The sequence below is a fragment of the Phacochoerus africanus genome, chromosome 6 (genome assembly GCF_016906955.1).
Source record: "Phacochoerus africanus isolate WHEZ1 chromosome 6, ROS_Pafr_v1, whole genome shotgun sequence".
In the NCBI taxonomy this organism is placed as follows: domain Eukaryota; kingdom Metazoa; phylum Chordata; class Mammalia; order Artiodactyla; family Suidae; genus Phacochoerus; species Phacochoerus africanus.
This window is the reverse complement of record NC_062549.1, coordinates 20,855,629-20,867,711: the sequence shown is the minus strand read 5'-3', so window position 1 is coordinate 20,867,711 and position 12,083 is coordinate 20,855,629. Positions and strand designations below refer to the sequence as shown.

The 12,083-nt window shown below is 41.0% G+C and overlaps 1 protein-coding gene across 1 annotated transcript in view; it reads right to left on the bottom strand.

The window, feature by feature from the left end:
- Positions 1–12,083, bottom strand: part of EXT1 (exostosin glycosyltransferase 1) — a 290,643-nt gene that overhangs the window by 24,391 nt on the left and 254,169 nt on the right. The window contains exons 3-4 of the mRNA XM_047783377.1: positions 11,846–11,953; positions 6,208–6,327 (exon numbers count right to left, since the gene is read on the bottom strand). Of these exons, the coding sequence (XP_047639333.1) occupies positions 6,208–6,327; positions 11,846–11,953 (228 nt within the window). The remainder of the gene's footprint in view (positions 1–6,207; positions 6,328–11,845; positions 11,954–12,083) is intronic.

Sequence of the window (12,083 nt, the reverse complement as noted above, 5' to 3'; positions counted from 1 at the left end):
CCTAGGCATGGATTTTTCCATTTTTACACAGCTATACTATCATGGATATTAGATCTTATAGATCTTTCCATATTATTAATAGTATTCATGGTTTACCTATCCTAAATGACCAACAATAGTTCAATTATTTTCAGCAAAGCAATGGACACATTTATGAGTTAAAACTTTCCACATTTAGGACTCCGTCAAAGGGCATGAACACTTGAAAGGATGTTCATATGTATTGCCAAATATTTTTCTGAAAGCTTGATATCAACTTGCCTTTTCAAAAATTTGAAAAAAGTATGGATCTCATTTCATCAAATTAGAAAGGTAGGGAGTTCCCAATGTGGCTCAGTGGTAACTAACCTGACTAGTATCCATGAGGATGTGGGTTCAATCCCTGGCCCTGCTCAGTGGGTTAAGGCTCTGGCATTGCTGTGAGCTGTGGTGAAGTTACAGACAAGGCTTGGATCCTGCGTTGCTGTGGCTGTGGTATAGGCCAGCAGCTGTAGCTCCGAGTCAAACTTCCTAGCCTGGGAACTTCCACATGCCATGGATGCAGCCCTAAAAAGACCAACAACAATAAAAAAAAATATAAAGGTCATTTTGTCTCTCTCCTAATGTCCAGATCTCCCCATTGCTACACTGGACAGTTCCCAGGACCCCTTCAGGGCACTTAGTGTTCATTCTTGATTGCTGTAGAAGCCACCACATATAAAGCTTGGACACTATAAAGAAAATCAACACATCCATACACGGAAACACATACACACACTCCCAAAAAAACTGTTTCCTTACAGCCCCAAATAGCACCCTCAATAGTGAAAATATTTCCCATTAATGTGGATTCAAAGAGAAGAATGACAAGCACCTTATTTTTCATTCTTATAAGCCATCTGCTATGGCTTATAGGTTACAGTCATTCTAGGTGGCCCTGATTTGGTCTTTTGACCAATGCAATGTTGCTTAATACACGCAGTGCTGCCATATGCCACCTCACTCCAAATCAAAGCAATCTTCTATTTCCATTCTCTCACTGATGTTAAGCTTTTATTGTACATCAGCATCAGCCACACTATAGTTCGAATGTGCACAGTTAGATAATTGAAGACAGAAATGGAGAATACTTCATAAAACTCATTAAAACAGTGGTTTTCCAGCTACCATGCATATGTTATTACAAGGTCATGCCCTTTTCTTTGGCTCAGCCTGATTCTGACTGAGCTCCTAGGGTTCCATCTTTAGTGCCAGGTAACTGTGGTGCAACATTTTGACAAAAAATGGAATCCAAGAAGCAACCCTGTCTTTGTGGTATTTTATCCCTGTCTCCAACATTCCTTCTCAATTTGCACCCAAAAATTCGCTCCACAGAGAGTATCTCTTCTTAAATAGTTCCTAATTCCAAGATGCAGAAATTTCAAATGGACTGGAAATACTGGCCCACTCCCAAGTAGGACAGAGGGCAGCGGAAGTGGATGTATGAACAACTGGACCCTGGCATTGGGAGAAGGATGAGGTGTCCTGTTCCCCACTGTATCAAAGAACTACCTACAACTCTAAGGTTCACCATCTCCAAAGAGCTATATTCTGAGACCCAGAATATAGCGTGTAAGGAAGAAAAAGTTTGAGTGTACAACATCCTCAAAGCAAGGGAACCTCAAATCCATGTTATCTGAGGCTAACTCTGAATTATCCTCAGACTGTAGGCACTCCAGCAAGGACTGAAGGACTTAACGCTATCTAATTTCTAAGTCGTGTAGGAATTTTTTATTGCGATCATTAGATCTTTTGTTTTTGGCTGTGCCCATAGCCTAAAGAAGTTCCCAGGCCGGGGATCAAATCCATGCCCCAGCAGCGACCCAAGCTGCTACAGTGACAATGCCGGATTCTTAACCCACTCCTTACATCATTTTTATGAACATATTGGCTGTTCAATTGTGAGTGTGGATGGCATTTTCTGCTTTTTTCTGTTTTCCTGTTCATGTTGGGTCCTGGAGTAATCTGAGCTCTGAATTAAAAAGGGAACTGGATGATATCTCCCATGCAATTCATTTCAGAGGACAAATTTTTACAATCCAATTCTGGAACTATATGAGGAGATTGTGACAGTTGCTATAAATTTGAATGAAGTATATGGTTTGGTAAAAACAACTGTGCATGGCTTAAATCCAAGGGGAAGAAGGCCTTTCCAGGTACAGAGATGAAAACAGCTTGACTTAAGAGCCTATGCTGATGAATATAACACATTCAACTGTTATTAGGCTAATTGAGCACTGCTAACTTAACAGGCAAGAGACCAGAGCTATGCAATAAGCCATACTCAAAAGAAACGTAATTAATGAGATACCATCTCTCATCTGCTGAATTAGCAAATTTGTGTATGGGTGCGTTTGAATTAGGATCCTGAAGCTGACAAAGATATACAGCAGGAGATGGTGTCCCCCCGATGGCTTGTGAGAATCTTTTGATATAGCCAGCCTTTTGAAAGAGTAATTTGGCAAAACCTATCATGAGCCCTGGTCATGCCTGGACTCTTTGGTTGAATAATCCCATTTCAGGATCTCCGTTCCAAAGAAATAAAGACATGTAGACGGTCATTGCTTAGATAAAGATGTCTCTATCTAGGAGTTCCCATCGTAGCTCAGTGGTTAAGGAATCCGACTAGGAACCATGAAGTTGCAGGTTCAATTCCTGGCCTCGCTCAGTGGGTTAAGGATCCGGTGTTGCTGTGGTGTAGGTCACAGACGTGGCTTGGATCTGGCATTGTTGTGGCTGTGGCCTATGCCAGCGGCTACAGCTCCGATTAGACCCCTAGCCTGGGAACCTCCATATGCCGCGGGTGTGGCCCTAGAAAACAGACAAAAAGACCAAAAAAAAAATTCTCTATAAAAAAGAAATAATTAAAAACAACATTAAATAGTCAATAATAGCAGATTGGTTAAATAAATAGAGGTTCATCAAAGGATGGAATATAGGATGAAAAAATGAAAATGTGGTCAGTGGTATGTGAAAATACTTTTCTTAAGGACTGGACAACTACACAGCAATTTGTCAAAAAAATAAAAGTTCATATTTTTCAACACAGATCATATGTAAATCGATGAGTTCCCTGGTGGCTCAGAGGGTTAAAGATCTGGCATTGCCACTGCTGTGGCTCTGGTAGCTGCTGTGGGAAGGGTTTGAGCCCCAGCCCTAGAACTTCCACATGCCACAGGAGAGGCCAAAAAAAAAAGTAAATCAGAATAAATAGTGAAATGTAAAAAATTAACCATGAAAGTACTAGAAAAGTGTGTGTGTATGTGTGTGTGTGTGTGTGTGTGTGTGGTGCACAAATAAAATTATGGGTCAAAAAGTCCTTTCTAAACAGTAGCCAATGGAAAAGCCACTGATGAAAAGATTGCCCAACCATAAACAAAATAGGAAGGCATACCACAATCAGGGGGAAATATTTGCAACAAAAGAATCAAAGGGTTAATATTTTTAATATACTAAGCTCTTAAAAGTTAATGAGAAAATTGAGACATTGTTGCCATTTCTATTTCTTTCTTTGTGAGCTGCCTGAGAAATACATGAAAAATATTCATTCTTATTAAGCTCTTAAGAAATATGAATTAAGAAAATAATGATTTATCATTTTGAGGATATAATCTCCAATATGGTGAAAGTGAAACCAACGAAAATAATTAAAATAGGTCCTCTCATACAAGCTAAGGAAATAGAATTATTTAAATTCTGTTGAAGAAAAATGAACAATTCATATTAGAAACCTTAGCATTTGGCATATTCTTTGAAACAGGACTGCGATTTCCAAGAATTTATCCTAAGGAACTAATCTTGAACACGCACAGCAATTTGCTATGAGGCTATTTGCATCAATGATGTATATAATAATGAAAAATCAGAAAAAATTTAACAGCCTCAAACTGGGATTAGTTAATGGAACTAAGTGATAGCATGAATGGAGTATTATATAGTCATTAAAATAACTGTAGAAAAATCTAATGGTATACCATCAACGAATACAGTATTAAGCCCAAAAAATGGCTTATAAGCTAAGTATAGAAAGACTCCTCTTTGTTTTTATTTTCACTTTTTTGCTTTTTAGGTCCAAATTTGTGGGATAAAGAAGTTCCCAGGCTAGAGGTCGAATTGGAGCTGCAGCTGCTGGCCTACACCACAGCCACAGCAATGTTGGATCCTTAACCCGCTGAGCAAGGCCAGGGATTGAACCTGCATCCTCGTGGTTACTAGTCGGATTCTCAACCCACTGAGCCAAAATGGGAACTCCAAAAGATTCCTCTTTAAAAATGACAACATATTTATACATTTGCAAGGAAAAAAATGAATACACATATGTTTATGCGTATGTACATATGTCAGTAGGGATTTGTATGGGGAGACTATTTTATTTCTGTACTATAAGTATTTTCTACCATTTTCTAAAATGAACATGAATGTCTTTGATAAAAAGCACTCATTCCAAAAAGCAAAACAAAACAAAACAATTGATAATCGACTTTCCTTAAGAAGGGCCTAGGAAGGGCCTTAGAGGGGGGACAGGATCAAAGAAAAGGGTGGAATTTATTCCACAGTCATATCCACAACTATGAATGGAAGTGAAAACTCAATTTTCCAGAGTGTTTTTGGAGGAATAAGACAAATCTGCATGTAAAAAGGAAGCTCTCGGCACGGGAGGATGGGAGGCTGTACAACTATAAATATAATTCATGGAACTATTTTAACAATAATAAAATAAACTATTCACCATCTAAAAAAATAAAGAAGGAAGCCATCGGGAACATTGTACCTGTCCCCTCTCAAGGGTGGGCCTAGGTCCTAAAGAGCCCTTGTCAGGTGCTTCGAGGATGAAAACAAGGCACCCATTCGGGGCAGGCCACACTGATGGAGCGTGGCCACTTAGGAGCAGTAGCCCAGGCCAGAGGTGGGGTAGGTCCGTGCTCCAGGGGCCCAACCTGCAGTGGCTTGGACATGAGGGAGGCCAGGACAACAGCCGCATGGACCAAACAGGATGACTTCATTTATCTTGGTATTTCTCAGACTTATCACAGTGTGCACTCCCAATTACACCAGCTTTTTGGAGTCATAATCACTTGTGCAAAGAAAATACTTCCAAGGTGAGGTTGCACAGGCCCCCACCTCCCACCTCCTGTTGCAGACACTCGGAATTACCTCAGTGCTGGGCTTCACTGAGGAGCACTTCTCTCCTTCCGGTCATTCACAAGTGTGCAAATTCCTAAATCTTTTCTTAGCTCTTCCTGCTACTTTGGTGTAGCCCCAGGCCATCGCTATCTGCTCTGTTCCCAAAGGTTTTAATCATTTCTGTGCTTCCGTTCCCTCTTTCCCTCCTGGCTGCAGAAAAGTAGCTGGGAGATGGGTACCTGTCTGTCTGCCCAGAAGATTTTCTGATTTCATAAAGTTTAACGCTTGCGGTACCAGATGGGTATAATCCTGATATTTCTCTTTTTAGGGTGGCACCTGCGGCATATGGAAGTTCCCAGGCTAGGGGTCGAATTGGAGCTGTAGCTGCTGGCCTACACCACAGCCACACAGGATCCGAGACATTACTGTGACCTACCCCAGAGCTCAAGGCAGTGCCAGATCCTTAACCCACTAAGCGAGGCCAGGGATCGAACCCAAGTCCTCAAGGATACTAGTCGGGTCCATTGCCAGAGCCACAACAGGAACTCCCTGATTTTTTTCTTAATACAACTTTGCAACAGTGATGCTGGTTGGGTTACATACATCTTGAGAATTAATTTGGCTGTACCCCAATGCCACTAGACTATGGTACCCAGTAAACTACTCACACTTTTAGAATGGGAAAAGATTTTCCCCTGCTTGGTCACTATCTGTTTCCTAAGTGGGCTCCAAAAATATGCCTTCAAAGGATGCCACTGAGTGTGAATGACAGAAGGACAGTCATTAGCTACCTATCTGTGAAATGACAGAAGACAGAGCCGATCTCTATGTCAAGAAGTGTAATTTCTCCCATGTCAGTTTTCCCCTGTGGAGTTTGCCAAGCACGGAGATTTTGCTTTGGCATGGCCAGGCAAGTAAAAAAGGGGTTAACTGACACATCCAAGTACAGAAAGTTCAGTTTTGCCTCATTTGACCAATTACACATCACTAATAGCAAAAGAGATGGTGGAGAGAAACATATAAAGGGCCATTATTCAAGACTGAGAGCCAAGTGGTCTCACTTACCTCTAGTGTAGTTAATACAATCTTCTCAACTGAAGAAAAATAAGCCTCCCACAAGAATTGTGTCTGCTGTCTAAGTGCTAGGATTTTATCCTGATGAATAGACCTGATTGTAGAAGGAATCTGTAATACAAGGTGAACACATAATAACTATAACTGGAAAACAATGAGATGCCATTTGATCAAAATAACCCACTTGGGTTAGGCTTTTATCCTTCATAGCATTCAGCTTCCAGCATACAGAGCTACTAAAAATCACCAACCCCTAAAGTGAAAGGCCCTTGAGGGGTGTTGGCTACAAAGAGCACTCACTGGGAGTCAGCTTTCATGACGTTTAAATGCATGAGAGTTAGAACTCACTTCTAAGATCTGGTAGCAGCTTATCAGTTGCTTCGAGTGCTTCTAGAGTAGCCTTTGCCATTTTCTCAGAGCCCCTCACACCCCTGATCCTGCCCATGGACAACCAGGGTGTACAGAGAAGAGCTATAGCTTTGGGGCAAGGCTGAAAGACATCATCTCTAAGCATCTCTAAGACACGTCATGCCAGGGACTGCAAATGACCTACAAAACAGCTTTTTAGGAGATGTCTCTGAGTCTCTCCATTTCATACGCAGCTGGGCTTACTCATTTCTATGTGCATTGGTTCCCTACCTCTCCTGAGAGCTCTTTTGCTCTCCAGCCTTCTCTCTTTCTTGGGCTCTAGCACTTACCCCAAACTAACATGATCTGCCATATATTTTTAGCCACCATTGCTCTCTACCAGGCTGCACAGTTTTAAAGGAGGGATCTATGTCCTATCCATCCTGCTACACATTTTAAAGCTAGGAGGGCAGCTTTTATGTACAGGCATACCTCAGAGATATTGTGGGGTCTGTTTCAGAGCACGGCAATAAAGCAAATCAAACAACTATTTTTGGTTTCCCAGTGCATAAAAGTTATGTTTCTAGAGTTCCCGTTGTGGTGCAGCAGAAACGAATCCACTAGTTTCCATGAGGACCTGGGTTCAATCCCTGGCCTCAATCAGTGGGTTAAAGATCCGGCACTGCCATGAGGTGTGGTGTAGGTTGCAGATGTGGCTTGGATCCGGCTTGGCTGTGGCTGTGGCGTACGCCGGTGGCTACAGCTCCGATTTGTGCCCTAGCCTGGGAACTTCCATATGCCAAGGGTGCAGCCCTAAAAAGAAAAATAAATAACAAATGTTATGTTTCCACCCTAGTCTATTAAGCATGCAATAGCATAATGTCTAAAAGCACAATGTGAGTACCTTAATTAAAAGTACTTTATTCATTGCAAAATGCTAACCATCATCTGACAACACAGGGTTGATACAAATTTTCAATTTGTTTAAAAATAAAAAAGTAGCATCTACGAAGTGCAATAGAGCAAAGCAAAATAAATGAAGTAGGTATTCAGTAAATAAAAGTGGAATTGAACGTGGCCATCTGAAGCTACCATAGGGATATCATTATTTTTACTAGCAGTAAAGCTCAAGGGTTAAGCACAGGGACAGAGCAGTTAGACTGAGGTAAGATCCTTGGCTCTATGGTTTACTAGCTGTGCTTCTGTGGACAAATTATTTGCAAAGATTCCATTTCCTCACTTACAAATTGGGGATATGGTACGAACATCAGAAGGTTGTAATGGAGATCATGTAAGTGCTTTGCACAGTGCCTAGAACATAAGAAGCTTATTTAACAAAGCAATTATCACTACTACTATTATTGACCTAAGGGTGATGCTAGTCCAAGTTGGACCAATTGCTTAAAACCTGCATGTGACCTTGCTTGGGTATGAAGCTTTGAAATGTACTCCGAGGGCATCTGTCTGGCGAGTTTCCCTGGCTTGCTCCCCATCTTCTCCAATAGCCCAAGGTCTGTTTCCTTTATGGAGTCTAAACTCTTAGGGGAGAGTCCTTATGATTAGCAACTGGCCTTTGGGGCTCACCTCTTTCTGCATGCTTGCCTCCCTAATGTGTGACTAATCAGACAGACACGGGGGCTGGGTCTGAAGTAGAAATACTCCTTCAACTGCTTTAATAAGAAAGTTACCCATGGCACTCTGGCTAAGACTTCATCTGAATTTCCAGTGGAGAGGAAGGAGCTAAGAGCCTTTTTTCTTTTGATTCAAGACCACTCTTCTTGGAAGCAATAGAACTGCTTCACAGTATGGACATAGGTTAAGCTCACTTGCTCCCCCACTGTCCAAAAACAGATACTAATTCTGTAGCCCCAAAGTGGGTAACTCGATTCCCAACACTGAGGCAGCATAGAGGCAACAGCAAAGGAGAAACACTGGCAGGCAAACATTCACCTGAAATCAGAGCTCAAGGTCAAGTGGGGGTAAAATATTCTTTGAGAAGCTAGAGACACTATTCAGATCGTGAATCCCTGACAAGCCAAAGCACATTTATTTTTATTTAGTGAGAAAACTACCTCGCTTGCCAAAGAAAGACTAGGAAAAAAACTGTCCCCCTCACTGTTCATAATCATGCCCTCTTCTGAATGTCAATGGTATTTTCTCAGAGTCATACAGGTTGACTTTACTGTTTTATCATGGTCATGAGGAACCAGTGCATTAGAAAAATGTCAAAAGCTATCATCACTATGTGGTCTCCAGAAAACTGAGTAGGCTGTGGGTATGAAGTGAGAAAGAATATTGCACATTAGTTACCAATACATCCACTCTCTTATATAAGCCAAATTTTGATGGTACCACATCGAGTGAAATATATCCTATCCGTTTTTACGTATGATACAAGTGTCTCACAGAACCCTGCAAAGTGCTCTGGAAGATAATTCCAATTGATTGAAAAAACAGAGTTCCAAGTTTTAATGGCATTTGGCTATTGGTTATTAATCTGCTTGTCCTGAGAGACAGGTATGGGAAAGTGATAAATTAATTCCAATTTGGCCCGACTGTTCAAAGTTGTAGAACTCAGGGAAGTCTTAATAAAAGGTCATGCATGGTAACTAAACTAATGGAATCCACCAAAATAGATATAGGAAAACAACGGGAGCTCTCTTGGTGACATGACAACAAGAATATATGCAAATACAAACATCCGAGCCGTGCTAAAACAGGAAATGAAAAATTGTAACATAACAAAAACATTTCCCAGAGCAGACATTTGGGCTGGGTGCCAGCTCTCTTAAAACCATTGTCAACGGCAGTGTAGTCGCCGTTCAATATGGAAGCAGCTGTGCAAAGACAGACTGTATATGAGAGAAGAAAATGCCAGCAACTTTGAATGGGTGTAGAATGAAAAACAAAATCTCCAGTGGCATGCCAGAAAGTTGCTTCGGAAGTTGAAATGCTCCTGGGGAATCAACTCTCGTGAAATGGTAGAGACTGAACAACCACAATTCAGGATCTTGGAATGTGCTCCACCTCACAAACTCCGACTTACTCCCATCAAATTCATAGGAGCCCTGGTACATAAATGGAGAAATTATGACTCATATTTTATTATTCCCTTTCTTAAATTTCCTTTAAACAAGCCTGCATTGTTGTTGTTGTTATTATTATTATTATTATTATCATTTGGCCACATCTGAGGCATATGGAAGTTCCTGGGCCAGGGGTCAAATTGGAGCTGCACCTGCCAGCCTGTGCCACAGCCACAGCAACACCAGGTCCAAGCTGCATCTGCAACCTACACCACGCTTATGGCAACGTTGGGTCCTTAACCCACTAAACCACAACAGGAACTCCATAGCATGCATTATTTTTAAAAATCATAAGAGGAAGGGAAAAGGCAAAATGGAAAAGAACCACAGCTATCACTTTTGTTTGGCCTTCCATGGTCAATGTTTTAGACACACACCATCTCACGTGGGGAGGACTTGAACTGATCATGTGTTCCTCTCTTGCTTCTAAGGTCCCAGGGGCCTTGGAGGTCACAGATTTGAGTACCCAGACAGAAGGTACGTCTTGGGAGCTATGTTCAGTTTGGCTTGCCTATTTCATAGCTCTCTCGGTTACAGATATTTTACCTGTTACCATAGGGAGTGTACTGAGTTATTTCACCAGCCAGGCAGCAGACTGACCAGCAGCACAGAAGCAGAATCAGTGACTGAGTTAGAAACTTACTTTTCTGCATATTAAAAAAAAGCGAGGATGTTACAAATATATCATTCTACAGATGCTTGTGGTAGTTCAAGATAAAGTACAATGCTATGAAAGAAAAGCATTAAGAACATCCCAACATTCTAGAGAAAAGAGTAAGGCATCTTAGGTTGAAGCTACAATATTATTACACAAAGCAGCTTTAGAAATCCTCCAACTAACTATTCCTATCCTTGGATTTTTCACTGAGTATCCAATCCCCCTTCCCAGGCAGCTCTTGAGAAGGTCAAATTTTATTAGGCACCTTTGTGGAAGATTACTTGATAGGTATGTGTGGATTTATTTCTGAGCTCTCTATTCTGTTCCATTGGTCTATATACGCCTGTCTTTATGCCAGAACCATACTGTTTTGACAACTACATATGTCCTTATGATAGAACCATACTGTTTTGATGATGTAGCTTTATAATATATTTGAAAATTAGGGACTATGATGCCTCGGCTTGGTTCTTCTTTCTCAAGATTGATTTGGCTATTTGGGGTCTTTTCTGGTTCTATATGAATTTTAGGGCTGTTTTTCTACTTCTATTAAGAAAATGCCATTGGTATTTTGATAAGAATTGCCTTGAATGTATAGATCACTTTGGGTAATGTGAATGTTTTAATAATATTAAGTTTTAGTTCAGCAATGCAGGACAACCTGAATGAGCCTTAAGGACATTATTCTAAGTGAAATACACTAGTCACAGAAAGACAAATACTTCATGAGTCCCCTTATATAAGGTATCTAAAGTAATCAAATTCATAGAATTAAAGACTAGAATGGTGATGACCTGGGGTTGGGGGGGGTGGAAAGTGAGGAGTTATCAGTGGGCATAAAGTTTCAGTTAAGCAAGATAAATAAGCCTTAGAGACCTGCTGCAGCACACTGTATCACTACCCGACCATAACGAGCACAGGTCAAAATTTGTTAAGAGAATAGATTTCATACTATGTGTCCTTACCACAATAAAATGAAATGAAAAAAATCAAAATGGCCAAAAAAATGCATTTTAAAAAATCTATACATTTTTCATGAGAGGCTGTTCTCTTAACTATACATCTTAAAGATAATACTCACTTGGGTACCCAGACTAGATCATTTGAGCGATGATTACACTAATTATCAAAATCAGCCCTAGAGACCTCTTTCTGATAATTAATCTGAAGGCAAATACGGAAATGGGAAAGGAGTACAAATTAGCAGTAGTACAACTGGTATGAAACCCTCTGGTATCATTTCTAAGCATTTGGGATACTGAAGGGGGTAGATACACACCTCCGCTCAGCATCAAATTTCACGTCCTCTACCTGCAACTTCTCCCTTTCTGAATATATTCCCCGGACCTGAACAGACTGTGTGTTGGGGAGTGAACAATGCCATGTTAAATGACTTCATATTCACCCTGACACAAGCAATTTTCTCCTGCTAAAATTTCTTTTATAGAGCTGACCTTTTGGATTCATCTTCTTTGAAAGTTTGGATGGGGGCAGCAATAACCCACTGATCTGTTGAAGGCCACAGCCCCTTCCTTACCTGTAATAACAATCGCTCATCGCCTATGACGGCAGCTTGGTTCCAATTAATCACTTCAGAGAATGGCAACTCCCATCCATTGCTGAGCATCACAGGGACACAGGCAGCCTGTGCAAAGAAGGGGACTTTGTGAGTGTGAGGGAGGCGGCAGCGGAAACTGTTCTAATCAGGGGTGACATGGGTACAAATTCAATTACTGGACTGCTGAGGTCAGAAGAAAAGTAGGCGTTCAGGAATT